This window comes from Lithobates pipiens, unplaced genomic scaffold, assembly GCF_037356315.1.
Source record: "Lithobates pipiens isolate NorthernLeopardFrog02 unplaced genomic scaffold, aLitPip1_a1.2 Scaffold_18, whole genome shotgun sequence".
Lineage (NCBI taxonomy): Eukaryota > Metazoa > Chordata > Amphibia > Anura > Ranidae > Lithobates > Lithobates pipiens.
In genome coordinates this window covers 194,733,152-194,748,681 of record NW_027507758.1, presented here as the reverse complement: position 1 = coordinate 194,748,681, position 15,530 = coordinate 194,733,152, and the positions used below count along the sequence as shown (strand labels likewise).

Sequence of the window (15,530 nt, the reverse complement as noted above, 5' to 3'; positions counted from 1 at the left end):
GTGCACCACTGCTGACCGCTGCCCTATACTGCAGCAGTCCTTCAGCGGTATAGGGACTGACGTACAGTCTGCTAATCACTAACACACAACCTGCTTGTTCCACAAAAGTTCTTATAAGGACTGGTAACTTGGTATAGGGTGCTACGGTACATAGGCTTGAGTGCGGTACAGTCTGCTGTTCTGTAAGGACCGCTATCGGTCCACAATAGATAGGGTTGACGTGCACCACTGCTGACCGCTGCCCTATACTGCAGCAGTCCTTCAGCGGTATAGGGACTGACGTACAGTCTGCTAAACACTAATACACAACCTGCTTGGTCCACAAAAGTTCTTATAAGGACTGGTAACTTGGTATAGGGTGCTACGGTACATAGGCTTGAGTGCGGTACAGTCTGCTGTTCTGTAAGGACCGCTATCGGTCCACAATAGATAGGGTTGACGTGCACCACTGCTGACCGCTGCCCTATACTGCAGCAGTCCTTCAGCGGTATAGGGACTGACGTACAGTCTGCTAAACACTAATACACAACCTGCTTGGTCCACAAAAGTTCTTATAAGGACTGGTAACTTGGTATAGGGTGCTACGGTACATAGGCTTGAGTGCGGTACAGTCTGCTGTTCTGTAAGGACCGCTATCGGTCCACAATAGATAGGGTTGACGTGCACCACTGCTGACCGCTGCCCTATACTGCAGCAGTCCTTCAGCGGTATAGGGACTGACGTACAGTCTGCTAAACACTAATACACAACCTGCTTGGTCCACAAAAGTTCTTATAAGGACTGGTAACTTGGTATAGGGTGCTACGGTACATAGGCTTGAGTGCGGTACAGTCTGCTGTTCTGTAAGGACCGCTATAGGTCCACAATAGATAGGGTTGACGTGCACCACTGCTGACCGCTCACCTATACTGCAGCAGTCCTTCAGCGGTATAGGGACTGACGTACAGTCTGCTAATCACTAACACACAACCTGCTTGTTCCACAAAAGTTCTTATAAGGACTGGTAACTTGGTATAGGGTGCTACGGTACATAGGCTTGAGTGCGGTACAGTCTGCTGTTCTGTAAGGACCGCTATCGGTCCACAATAGATAGGGTTGACGTGCACCACTGCTGACCGCTGCCCTATACTGCAGCAGTCCTTCAGCGGTATAGGGACTGACGTACAGTCTGCTAATCACTAACACACAACCTGCTTGTTCCACAAAAGTTCTTATAAGGACTGGTAACTTGGTATAGGGTGCTACGGTACATAGGCTTGAGTGCGGTACAGTCTGCTGTTCTGTAAGGACCGCTATCGGTCCACAATAGATAGGGTTGACGTGCACCACTGCTGACCGCTGCCCTATACTGCAGCAGTCCTTCAGCGGTATAGGGACTGACGTACAGTCTGCTAAACACTAATACACAACCTGCTTGGTCCACAAAAGTTCTTATAAGGACTGGTAACTTGGTATAGGGTGCTACGGTACATAGGCTTGAGTGCGGTACAGTCTGCTGTTCTGTAAGGACCGCTATAGGTCCACAATAGATAGGGTTGACGTGCACCACTGCTGACCGCTGCCCTATACTGCAGCAGTCCTTCAGCGGTATAGGGACTGACGTACAGTCTGCTAATCACTAACACACAACCTGCTTGTTCCACAAAAGTTCTTATAAGGACTGGTAACTTGGTATAGGGTGCTACGGTACATAGGCTTGAGTGCGGTACAGTCTGCTGTTCTGTAAGGACCGCTATAGGTCCACAATAGATAGGGTTGACGTGCACCACTGCTGACCGCTCACCTATACTGCAGCAGTCCTTCAGCGGTATAGGGACTAAGAGTTTTGTCACAGGGTCATTTAAAAAATGACATGCAGAGGAAGAGGCAGGCCCTTCCGCAGGGGTGGTAGGGGTAGGGCAGGAGCAACAGGCTTGAGCCAAAGTGGGAAGTTGCAGAAGGTGCGTTCAATTACTTTAAAGGATGCACCAGACTTGGTTGAGTGGCTCGCTCAGCCTTACTCTTCTGCACCCTCCTCATCCTCTCGATCTGCACCCTCTTCTTCACTCTCTGCTATGTGCACCCCCAAAGACACTACCACCAACAACACGACCACCACCACCACCACCACATACCTTCCGCTTGAGTCACTGGAATTATTTTCCGATCCATATCAAGAGGACATTTCTGATGCGCAGCCACTCTTGGTATTGGATCAGGAAGAGGAGGTAGCAACAAGCGCTACTCAGCAGTCTGACGCCAGTACCCAGATCAGCCCAAGGAGGAGGTTGGTCCCCGGTGTTGCTGCCTACTCCGAGATCTCTACTTATAGCGGTGGGGAAGGTGACGTTGATGATGACGTGTCTAGTGATGTCACGTGGGTGCCCACAAGAGAGGAAGAGGAGGGGAGTTCAGAGGGAGATATGGACCAGCAGATAGGGAGGAGAAGCAGCAATGACTTACATTGCACAGCAGGGACAAAGCAGACTGCAAATGTATCAGGAGCGAGTCATCGACCATGTACGGTCACATCTGGCGCTCCCAGGACACCGGCACATGGCTCCGCAGTGTGGGCTTTTTTTAACGTGTCCGCTGCTGACAATAGCGTTGCCATCTGCAATCTTTGCAGTCAACGCGTTAGTCGCGGTAAGCCCAATACTCACCTAGGGACGACCGCCTTAAGAAGGCACATGAGCAGCCATCACCGAGCCCAGTGGGAGCAACGGAACACACAAAGCCACACTGCAGGCTCTCACCGTCCAGCCTCGTCTTCTACTTCTCCTTCTCCTCTCTCCTCACAATTGTCCTCCACTCCACCTTCCATCACGCCAAGCTCACATTTTTCTGCAAAAAGGCAGGCTTCCGTGGGCCTAATGTTTGAGCGTAAAAAAATGATGATGCCGGATAACCCTCTTGCCCAACGGTTGGCGGCTGGCTTGTCAGAACTCATAGCCCGCCAACTACTGCCATATAAACTGGTGGACTCGGAGGCCTTTCGCAAATTTGTGGCCATTGGAACACCACAATGGAAGGTCCCAGGAAGGAAGTATTTCTCAGAGAAGGGCATCCCAGAGCTATATGGCCATGTTCAGCGGCAAGTGAATGTATCTCTGGCACACAGTGTCGGTGCCAAGATACATCTGACCACAGACACGTGGTCTAGCAAACACGGGCAGGGAAGGTATATCAGTTTTACTGCCCACTGGGTGAACCTTCTGACGGCCGTCAAGCATGTAACCCGTGGCACCCGTGTAGATTTGGTTTTACCGCCACGGATTGCATGCAGGCCTGACTCTTCTTCTCCTCCTCCTACTCCATCCTCCTCCCTCTCCTCCTCAGCTGCCTCCTCCTTTTCCGCTGCTAGCGTCTCTTCCACTGCACCGCCCAAGCTCCCCAGAACCTATTCCACATGCCAGGTGAGACGTTGCCATGCCGTGCTGCGTCTGTTGTGCCTGGAAGCAAAGAGCCACACTGGCCCGGCACTCCTTTCAGCTTTGCGTTCACAGGCAGATGAGTGGCTAACACCGCTCAATTTGACAGTTGGTAAAGTGGTGTGTGACAACGGTGCCAATCTGCTTAGCGCATTGAAACAGGGCAAAATCACGCACGTGCCGTGCATGGCACACGTCTTAAACTTGGTCGTGCAGCGATTCCTTGTCAAATACCCTGGGGTCCAGGACATCTTGCGGCAGGCAAGGAAAATCTCGGCCCATTTCAGAAGATCTTACACGGCCATGGCTCGCCTTGCTGACATTCAGCGGCGACACCATCTGCCGGTCAGACGTCTTATTTGCGATTGCCCGACGCGATGGAACTCAACCTTCTATATGCTTGATAGGCTGCTCCAGCAGAAACGTGCAGTTAACGTCTACCTGTATGAACTCTGCGAAAGAAACGGTTCTGGGGAGCTGGGTTTTTTTTCACCGCGCCAGTGGCTGCTCATGCGCGACACATGCAGACTTCTGCGGCCATTTGAGGAGATCACCAAACTGGTCAGTCGCAGCCATGGCGCCATCAGTGACATGGTACCTTATGCCTTCTTTCTGGAGCGTGCATTGCGTCGTGTCATTGATCAGGCTGTGGAGGAGCAGGAGCGGGAAGATGAGGAAGTCGCAATGCTGGATGAATTCCCAGGGGGGGCTACTCTATCTGAGACAAGTCAACAACAGGAGTCTGATGAGGAGTCAGAGGAGGATGGTGCCGGGGCGGATGAGCAGGAGCAAGAAGAGCATGCTTTAAACCTTTCTGGGATCCCTGTTGTGCGTGGATGGGGAGAGGAGAATGAAGAGGACGACATTATCCTGGATGATGAGCAGGAGCCAGGCCACCACACCGCTTCCACTTTAGTGCAAATGGGGGCCTTCATGCTCCAGTGTTTTAATAGGGACCCCCGTATAAAAAGCATGAGGGTCAAGGACCAGTACTGGGTGGCAACGTACTTAGACCCCCGGTACAAACACAAAATGGCGGAAATGTTACCGCCGTCGCAGAGGGCTGTCAGAATGCAGCACTTCCAGGCCTTGCTTCGAGAAATGCTGCATTCTGCTTTTGCGTGCGCTGGCAGAGGAGCAATTCCCACTCCCAGAGAAGGATTTGCGGGTACCAATCCAACAGCGCCTGCAAGAAGAGGCCGGTTTGAAGATGTGTTGGTGACTTCGGATATGAGGTCATTCTTTCAGCCGACCCATCGACAGGTGTCATCCGGATCCAGCATCAGGGAACGCCTAGACCGTCAGGTGTCCGACTACATTGGGTTAACGGCCGATGTGGACGCTCTGAGGAGTGATGAACCCCTAGACTACTGGGTGGGCAGGCTTGACCTCTGGCCAGAGCTTGCCCAATTTGCAATCGAACTGTTGGCTTGCCCCTCATCCAGTGTCCTGTCCGAAAGGACGTTCAGCGCAGCAGGGGGGATTGTGACCGATAAGCGTACTCGCCTAGCTCACCACAGTGTTAACTACCTCACATTTCTAAAAATGAATGAGGCATGGATCTCGGAGGAATTCAACACATGTGACCAGTAGACCATGTATATGTCTATAAACTATTTTTTTAATCAAGCACACAGACCTTCTTAATTCATTTGGCTCACTTCCTTGACCCAAAAAAGCACACCGTACTATATGCCCCTACCCTCCTCTTTGAAGAGGTTGAGCGGTGTCATATTTCTACTGGGGCTGCTTATGATATCCCTGTGCTGTGCTGACTTCCTCCTGGGGGTTCTTATTATGAAGGGATCACACTATCCCTGTGCTGTGCTGACTTCCTCCTGGGGGTTCTTATTATGAGGGGATCACACCATCCCTGTGCTGTGCTGACTTCCTCCTGGGGCTGCTTACGGTGCTGCTGTCAGTGCTGTATGTCACGGTGCTGCTGTCAGCGCTGTATGTCACGGTGCTGCTGTCAGCGCTGTATGTCACGGTGCTGCTGTCAGCGCTGTATGTCACGGTGCTGCTGTCAGCGCTGTATGTCACGGTGCTGCTGTCAGCGCTGTATGTCACGGTGCTGCTGTCAGCGCTGTATGTCACGGTGCTGCTGTCAGCGCTGTATGTCACGGTGCTGCTGTCAGCGCTGTATGTCACGGTGCTGCTGTCAGCGCTGTATGTCACGGTGCTGCTGTCAGTGCTCTGTATTACGGTGCTGCTGTCAGATGCCTCTATCACGGTGCATGTGTCATTCCGGTATGTCACGCTGCTGGTGATCATCTCCTGCACCCTCTTCTTTGCCTACCCTGGTCCCTGACCTTCCCTCTCCTCCATTGCCTTCATTAGCTCCATAGTCCTGAATTGTTAGAACAATTTCCCAAATAAAATAAAAATGCTTGTAGTTATCGATCCCAAATTCACCTCATACATGTATTATGTCATTGTCCAGATGGTGGGACTACGTTTTACCCCCTAATAATTACCACGTGGCCGCAAATTCGACATGAAGGTTTGCAAAGTTCGCCTCCCATTGAAGTCAATGGGGCCCGCGGCGAACGTTCTGTTTCGCGAACGTTTGGGTCCGTTCGCATTTCGCGTTCGCGAAACGTCCCGTCGGAAGTTCGTCCATCACTACACCTCAATACCAGGCACTTAAACACCTTCCTGCCCAGACCAATTTTGAGTTTTCAGCGCTGTCGCACTTTGAATGACAATTACGCGGTCATGCTACACTGTACCCAAATGAAATTTTTATAATTTTTTCCCACAAATAGAGCTTTCTTTTGGTGGTATTTGATCACCTCTACGGTTTTTATTTTTTGCTAAACAAATAAAAAAGACCAACAATTTTGAAAAAAATATGTTTTTTTTGTTTCAGTTTCAAAACGTTGTAAATAAGTAAGTTTTCTCCTTCACTGATGGGCACTGATGGGGCTGCACTGACGGGCACTGATAAGGCGGCACTGATGGGCACTGATGAGGTGGCACCAATGAAGTGCCACTGATGAGGTGGCATTAATGGGCACTGATATGTGGCACTGATAGGCAGCACTGATGGGCAGTGATATGTGGCACTGATGGGCGACACGGATGGACACTGATAGGTGGCACAAATTGGCACTGATAGCTGGCACGGATTGGCATGGATAGGCGGCATGAATGGGCATGGATAGGCGGTATGAATGGGCTTGGATGGGCACTGATAGGTGGCACGGATGGGCACTGATAGGTGACATTGTATTGCATTGTTTTGTACTGATGGATGCCAATCAGTGCCAAACAATAATGCATGCCAATCAGTGATGCCCATTGTGGGCACTGATTGGCATCCATTGTGGGCACTGACTGGCATCCCTGGTGGTCTAGGGTGGAATACCTGGTGCTGGGCATCCCTGGTGGTCTGGGCATCCTCGGGGGGGCTGTGCTGATAATCGATCAGCACGGACCCCCCCATCAGAGGAGCAGCCGATCGGCTCTCCTCTACTCGCGTCTGACAGACGCGAGTGAGGAAAAGCCGATCACCGGCTCTTCCTATTTACACTGTGATCAGCCGTGATTGGAACTGTTGGAGACTCTTTACTGACACCCGCAACAATGATCGCCGCGATGCGCGCATCGGCTCAAAATCCTGAGGCCGTCCTATGACGTCCGGTCAGGATTTTGAAACCACTTTGCAGCCGTCATTTGCCTATAGGGCGGGTGGCAAGTGGTTAATAAAAATGCCATAAAACTATCCCCTAAAATTGTAAACGCTATAACTTTTGCGCACACCAATCAAAAAAAGCTTATTGTGATTTTTTTTTACCAAAAATATGTAGAAGAATACGTGTCGGCCTTATATATTTTTGGGGAATATTTAGTACAGCAAGATGTAAAAAATAATGCGTTTTTTTTTTCAAAATTGACGCTCTTTTTTTGTTTATAACGCAAAAAATAAAAACTACAGGGGTGATCAAATACCATCAAAAGAAAGCTCTATGGGAAAGCTCTCTTGTGGGAAAAAAAGGGCTTCAATTTTGTTTGGGAGCCACGTCGCACGACCGGACAATTGACAGTTAAAACAACGCAGTGCCGAATTGCAAAAAGTGCTCTGGTCAGGAAGGGGGTAAAATCTTCTGGGGCTGAAGCAGTTAACAGAATTTATATTGCCTACCAGATACCCAATAATAAAAGATATGGACAAAAATCCATGTTGCTTTGTCCCGCTAAACAACCCCCCTGCAATGTGACACACAACATCTTATATATGAAAAAAGTAAATTGTGGGGATGACAAGTAAAAATAGGAATCTGCATAGTACAATGCCCCCAGTGGTCAATTCATAAAATATAAATGAAAACGATGTCCTCCATTCCTGTCAATTTTCACTACAATTCAATTACCTTGTCACAGATTGTCACAGATTTAGAATGAATGATGGGCCTTTTGGTGCACCAACCCTATTTTAATAAGTGCAACAAAGTTTCACTTCCATTACTAGATTATATTTAAAATCTATTTATATTATTTATTTGCATATAAATATATAAATGCATACAGATTAAAACAGTAAATAATATAATCCAACATACACACACAATGAAAATCTTCACCATATTAAAGAGGAAGTAAACCCTGATGAGTTTACTTCCTCTTTCATTCTCTGCAAAGGCAAAGCATAATAGACTACTATGCATCGCATAGTAGTCCATTATGTGTCACTTAACTGACACAGGAGCAAGCAAAGTCACCGCTGTCCCCTGTAGTTCCGAGCGTCCATCTTCTTGGTGGGTCTCCGTGGGTCTCACTGCTCCGGCGCTGTGATTCACCGGAGCAGCGATGACGTCACTCCTGCGCATGCGCACGGGAGCCGAGACGCACGGCATTGCGCGGCATCGTCGTCATCGACAATGCCCCGCTCAGTGCGCCTGCGCGCCGCTGTCTACGGCGCATGCGCCGTAGATAGCGGTGCCCGTCTTCGGGCAAATAACTCCTAAACCGTATAGGTTTGGGAGATATTTCTTGGACCTACAGGTAAGCCTTAATCTAGGCTTACCTGTAGGTCAAAGTGGTTTGTAAGGGTTTACAACCACTTTAATGCTTGTTATTTGTGTAAATGTGTACATAAGATCATATGACATTTCTGTATTTGAAACAGATGTAGCGATGCTAGATGTAGATTGCTAGGATGTCAGGCAAATTTAGTTCTTTTTTTTCTCCTCTGTAATTAATCGGAGCAGCTATTGATCTCTTTGGGCTGTTCTAGATCTCACAGGTGACAGGTTTGACTGCTTCCCCCTGGCTTCTGGAAGTTTCCAGAACTTGAGGTTGGGAGAGTCAAATGGGCAGCTTGAATATTTTTTGTGCTTCAGCCAATCCTTGGGAAGGTGTGTCCAGTAGGTGGCTGGGGAGAATGTAAATAGCCTGGGTTTTTGTCAGAAACCATGAAACAGACTGAGACAGAAGTACAATCAAATCACACTTGTTTATTAATAAAAATAAAAAGGTAAATAGAAAAAAGTGTAGTCAAGCATAGCCAGAGCCCTGTAGCCAGATCGGGTAGTCAGCCAGTCCAATGTTCATTAACCAAATCGGGTACTCAGCCAGGCCGGAGGTCAGGATCCAAGGAGAGCAGCCGCAAGCAGGATAAGAAGCCAGGTGGGATGTCAGCAAGCCAGTCTTGAAACAAACAGCAGGAGATTGTTCCCTGTGATGTGACCAACACGAAGGCAAATGAAAAAGTGAACAGGAAGGCTTTAAATAGGCAGGTCATACGAGCATCATCGGGAACAGCTGGTAACTGTGGAAAGAGAAGAGAGCTGGCAATTAGCTGACAGCTGAGCGACCAGCCCAGAGGAGGAAAGGCTAAGCCAGCCCTGACAGTTTTGAAGCTATTGATCTCTTTGGGCTGTTCTAGATCTCACAGGTAGCAGGTTTGACTGCTTCCCCTTGCCTTCTGGAAGTTTCCAGAACATGAGGGGCGGAGAGCCAAATGGGCAGTTTGAATATTTATTGTGCTTCAGCCAATCCTTGGGAAGGTGTGTCCAGTAGGTGACTGGGGGGAATATAAATAGCCTGGGTTCTGAAGTAGCCATTTTCACAGCTGTGGCAGAGCTGGGGAACCTATTTCTAAGCATCTTTGGAGCCAGCTAAGGGACTTCACCTAATAATGTGGTCTGGAGAGCTTACAGAGGAAGTGCCTGGTGGAAGCCAGAAAGTGTATGTTCTCTGGCATTGTGAGTATTAACCTTTCCCTTACTGAAGAGTGTCTGTGTCTGTTCAAGTTTACCACAGATAAACCATAAAAAGACATGCCCTAGACTGTTCTATTGGAGCCAGAGTGAATAGAGTGTTGCTTGGGTGGATGTTGACCTCTGTACTATTTGGGAGAACCAGTTAAAACCAAGGGCCCCTGCAGGGGCAGCACTACACAAATTGTTCTGTAAATAAAGATCCACGTGCTTTTACTTTTCCTCGTATTTTGTTTTGAAGGGAGACACAGCAGGGTATTTGCGAACAGCTGCTCAGTGGCTGACAGACTGACCCCATCCATAGTCATTCGCATGTAATCAGACATGCAGCAAATACCTGTGGATGACCAGCCCTGAATATGTACAGTTTACATCCAGAGCAAATCATCCACAGGTAATTGCATCACTGCATGTCTGATTACATACAAATGGCCATGAATGGATGCAGATGCTGTTAGCCCATCATTGCTTTGTGTAGAGCTTCCTGAACATAGCTTTTTGCAGAAACCCTGCTGAGTCTCAGCCAGTTGTAGTCTGCCCAAATTGGGCTGCCCAAAATGAGTACTACTTTCCTTTGTCACTCAGAAATCTAAATTGTTGCATACGTGAAAGTAATTATAATCTGTAACACTAAATAGTTGGTGATCCTGCTAGTCTCCTTCAGAGATATACTCTTCCTGTTTCATTCTTTCCACAGGATGGAAGCAGCTCTGCCCTAGCATAGTCATATTGCATTTTTCCTTCCTCCTTGGGTGATACAGAGAGTCTTGACACACACACACACACGACATGCCTGTACTCCTGTGGTCAGATTCCTGCTGACATCAACACCACTCCCACCACCACTATTACACCCTGCATGGGAGAGTGTCTAAGGATTTCTATCATCCCTACTGACATGACCCTACCCCAAGGTCAAGCCCTTCCATCACAGAAAGCTCACTGCTATAGATAAGGAGTTTCTGAGAATGTAAATCAGTCCTCTTTTCACACCTACAGCATTAGTACTGTGAGGCTGTTTCCATGAAGTAAAAGAGCTCCTTCCTGTGTAATGTTGCTTAAATAGTTTCCATCCCCTGCCCCTACTATCCTTGGATACAAAATGGATTAATGGTAAATTGATCACTTTATAAAAGACAATAATAATATATTTAGAAATTATATTTTTTATGAGCAAGAATGTTATTTTATGTTGAGTTATAATGCACTGAACGAATTAACCTCAGTAGCATAGCATGCATTAAGGTGAAAATCCCTTTAAGGCCCCTTTCACATGGATAGCAGGGAGATGTTAAAAACAGGCAGTTGATTTGTGCTTTTACTGTTCCCTCACTGCCCATTTGAAAGCCCGGTGGACAAAAAGGATGTTATACCCGCTGTGGCCACGATGCTTCGCAACTGGTGCAAATTTAACTGTCAAGTTGATCAGCGGCACTACCTTTCAAACTGGCCCATTGAGGTCAAAGTAATCACATCACTCACAACTGTGAGTCAAAGGCTTGGCCTACAATTGTGTTGTTGTTTTTTTCATGACAAAATCCCCTTGGGATTGAAAAAACAGCCAAAAAAAACAACATGCATTCAGAAAGTGACAGGATCATATCTTGAATATCCAGATGTAGTTATTGGAAAATGGGCCTAGAGGATCACACAAATACTTAGTGTGATACTTTTTAATATATTTGTCATGAATACACATGTGCTCCTTTATAGTGATTGGTTCAGGTCCAGTTCAGCAAACCCCCTAATGGAATATTACGCATAATTATTTAGATCCAAATGGCACACTTTTTTTAACAATGCTGGCAGTTTAAAAGTGCAATATAAGTTTAACTTTTAATTAGATTTTATAATATATATATATATATATATATATATATATATATATATATATATATATATATATATATATATATATATATATATATATTATACATAATATAATTTAAAATATATTTTATAGTTCTATATTTAACGTTTTTAACTATAACCTTTGAAAAACATTTGGCTTCTATTGGTTTTCTTAAAGCAGAACAAAGCCCACCAATTAAATGGTTTCCTAAAACCATTATATTCAAGTCATGCCATGAATGATATCTGTCAAAGTTGCTTGTGCTCTCCACTGAACTTTTAAGCCGTCAAATAACTGGTGTCATAATTGATCACAGCACCACAGCAACTGCACATCAAAGATTAAGATAGCAGCTTTCTTGACTGTAAAAGATAGCAGGATTTAGTTCCACTTAAAGAGGAAGTAAACTCTCCCACTCGGATGCTTCTTTTCATTTAGGCCATTATTATAAGTAATTATCAAACTATAGCCACTAACCCAGCCCAAATCGCATATTACTTACTGTTTAAAGAAACTTTAAAAAAACTTGTTTCCATGGGTTAGACAGCACCATCTTAAGTATTGTTTTCTGAGTCCACAGTGGAGTGTATTTCCATTTTACATTGAGCACTTCCTGTACTGTTAACCAAGCTTCCTTCTCAATCTAACGTTTCTGTGAAAACCCTGCTTCCCTGTTCATAGCTGACTTGTTTTATTTCATAGTATTTACTTGTGCCGATGTCTCATGTTTGCCTTTGTCAGTCTTATCAGCTTCAGCTGATAAGACTGCAGTAATGGCCAAGTTTACACTGCATGTCATGTCACATGGTCACATAGGGGTGTAGAAGGAAGCTCTGAATGATTCTGCAGTCTCCTGGGAGTTCAGTGTTGTGCCGTAGGAAGTCCTGATAACAGATAGACAAGCACATAGAGAGTGTGCCGTAAATAAGGGGAGATCTGGGCTGAGTGACATCATTCTAAAGAACAAAAAGGATTTCAACAATACTAAGCAAGTAAGGAGATATCTACAAGCAGTGTTCATTGGGGATTTTTATGCTGATTTACATGGGACAAAGTTGTGGGGGATGGTTTACAACCACTTTAACTGTTTCCCAAAACAGTTACATTGAAGGCATGCCTTGATTGATAGCTGTAAAAGTTATTAGCATGATTATGTTTGTTCTCAACTTTCAAGCCTTTAAATTGCTAGTGTCATAGCTAAATCCATATGCAGTACTATGACAACTGCAGATCAAACAAAGGCCAAGATGGCAGCATCCTTGGCTGTAAAGGATAGGAAGGTTTAGTTCCACTTTTCCAAACACAGTAAAATAACAAGAAAAACCAACATTACTACCACTACTTAGCCTTTTTATATACAGACCCCCCTCTTGTAGCTTGATATTTACAAAAGGATCGCAAGAATGTATTTTTTTTCTCTATTTTGAGTTTACGGTATGTAGATCAAGTTAAGATATGGGACTATTTTTTTCCCCCCATCAAAGTACATTTATATTCATTAGAGGGAAAAATAGGTTTACATTATTATGAATATTTCAGTGTACCGCCTTTCAAAGACAGTAAATTTACCCTCCAAATTTAAATATATAAACGACATTGTTCCAAGATGCACTGTGGTGACAGTTATGCAGTTTCTGCATTTTTGGAGGGCACTAAGCAATTACATTGATATATAAACATCTGTAAAGTAAGAACATCATATCTGAGTGCCAAAAATCTGTCTGAAGTTTAACTGTAGGTGCCTTTATTTTATTTATTTATTTATTCATACTATAATTGCATCTGTGCATGCAATGCACTATTTATTTACTGTAAATGAATTATTGAATATGACATGTGGGACTTTACAATTACCTTTATATATAATGACATCACATTCCACATTGTCTCCCTATAACAATGCAAGTATCACAGAGTTCTTGAAATAGGAAAAATAAATGACTGAATTACCATTGTAGAAGATATGAATAGTAAAATTACCTATTTTGGTTGTTCCAAAATGAAAACATTTGACATACTGTATATTCTTCTGATAAACTATATGTACAATTAGAGAGTAAAATAGTTTCAGTGTCTAATTCATCCTAAACATAAAAAAAAATCCAACACTAGTGTAAAGTTTCAAAAGAACTATAATTATTAGGCATTATTCCACTGAGAATTTCTGAACCAAAGGTTAAAGTTGGGGATCCAGCAGAATACCTCATTACACAAATAATGTCTAATTATGTAATGAAGAGAGGATCCTGGGAAACGTTGATACAATGTTAGCTTACATGACTTAACAAAGTGTATAAAAAATATATTTTTAGTTGTTGAAATATTTGTGAATTTATACGTGCTACACATAGCGGTAACCCTCAAGATAATGTTTTGTTGGAATAATATCACAGTTCTATGTTTGTTTTCAGCATCCATTATATCATCAGCGATTTCTGTGGATGTCCTGGGAAAGTCACATGTCCACAGAGCATCTACTGACACCTCGTTTGCTTTTGCTTACCTTTCAGGATGAGGTTGTCAATGTCTTTGTCAATTCCCATAAGGTAGCATTTCCTCCACAGCCCGGAATAGGTAGAGAAAAGGGGGCGTCCGCAATCTGATTCCAATACCCCCAGTCCCAATAGAGACCTCCAGTTTTCCAGTAGATCCTCCGGCTCCCTGACCCCTCCAGCTGGAGCTGGAGACAAAAGACCCATCCTGCGGTTCTTGGAAGAGTCCCCACGGAAGGGCAGCTGATAAAGGGGCATCAGTCTGTTCTTTTGGTCTGTAGGGTCTGAGTTGCCCTGGCTGTCACAGATCTCCTTGTGCTTTCGAGTGTCCGTCTCATACCAGTGGTCTGTAAATATAGCCGTAACCAGAAGAATCAAGGATAAAAGGCTCAGAGCCAAGCTAACAGCAGTGACCAAGCCCCTTGTCTCCATGTCTTTGTGCAGCATCACACCAAGGCGACACTGGCTGGCATGATGCTGCTTTGATTCAGGCAATGCACCCCCCTCCTCTCACTTCTGTTTGTGCTTCTCCAGCCATTAAGCCACCCCTTCTGTGATCTGCAACCTCCACAACACCCTAGATGCTTTTTTTCCATATCCTAAACCAAAATGTCATCTTCCCTGTGCCTTCAGGTTGCCTCCAGTCACAAAATGAACAGCCAAGATGCTGTGAATAGGATTCAACCTACAGCCAACTCAGCCTTTTGTGTATACTGCAACCTCATCGGCTGCTTGTGAACAGACTACATGAAGCAGCAGCTTTGTGATGCAGACATAAACTCTATATTCCCTCCTTCATTTGCCTCCTTCCAACTGTTCTTTCCTACTGCATCATCATCATCTCTCTCTCTCTCTCTCTCTCTCTCTCTCTCTCTCTCTCTCTCTCTCTCCTTTTCTTCTCTCCTGTAAATCACTAAATCAAGAAGTAGAGAGATATTTATACCTACTAAGTGAATGAATAATGTACAGGCTAATCAATTACAATAATGATCTACTCCCCACAGAATGTGCCCTTCTCAGATCTAGCCAGGGTATGACAAGGTCACACACAAATAACACAGCAATTTAGAAGAAATAAAACAACGAACATCAATTCTGTGACACAAGGCTTCTACACATTTTAGTTGTAACAATAATTAAACAGGAAGTCACACACTCTAACAGCTTTTCTATGAAATTACCAGTTGGATCTGCAATATATTATAATATAACAGTCGACTTATCATTATTCATTGTAGCAACCACTATCGTTATACAGGTTTTGAAGTCTATGATTTTAGAAAAGGCTTTGATTTATGACTGCGACTTCAAAGGTGAATATGCTATGTTATCTAGAAAACCACATCCTAAAACATGAATAAATGTATGCACTATTCTTTAGAATAAGCTGACACTAGTGAGTTTGTACCTTTGAAAATAAGCTTGGCTGTATAGCTATGTTTGCATAATATGGTATATCTGATATGTAATATATAGAGGAACCATACATACAAGCAACGTGCTCAGGCAATCAATTTCCTGTCTTCTAGACAAGCAATAACAGCGCTACTGC

The 15,530-nt window shown here is 44.9% G+C and overlaps 1 protein-coding gene across 2 annotated transcripts in view; it reads right to left on the bottom strand.

Moving 5' to 3' along the window:
* Positions 1-14,832, bottom strand: part of TMEM178A (transmembrane protein 178A) — a 266,270-nt gene extending 251,438 nt beyond the window's left edge. The window contains exon 1 of one of the 2 annotated variants that reach the window (XM_077486495.1): positions 13,990-14,832. In XM_077486495.1, coding sequence (XP_077342621.1) covers positions 13,990-14,425 — 436 coding nt within the window. In that variant the 5' untranslated portion in view covers positions 14,426-14,832. The remainder of the gene's footprint in view (positions 1-13,989) is intronic. The other variant, XM_077486494.1, reaches the window with a different exon arrangement.
* Between the last annotated feature and the right edge of the window lie 698 nt (positions 14,833-15,530).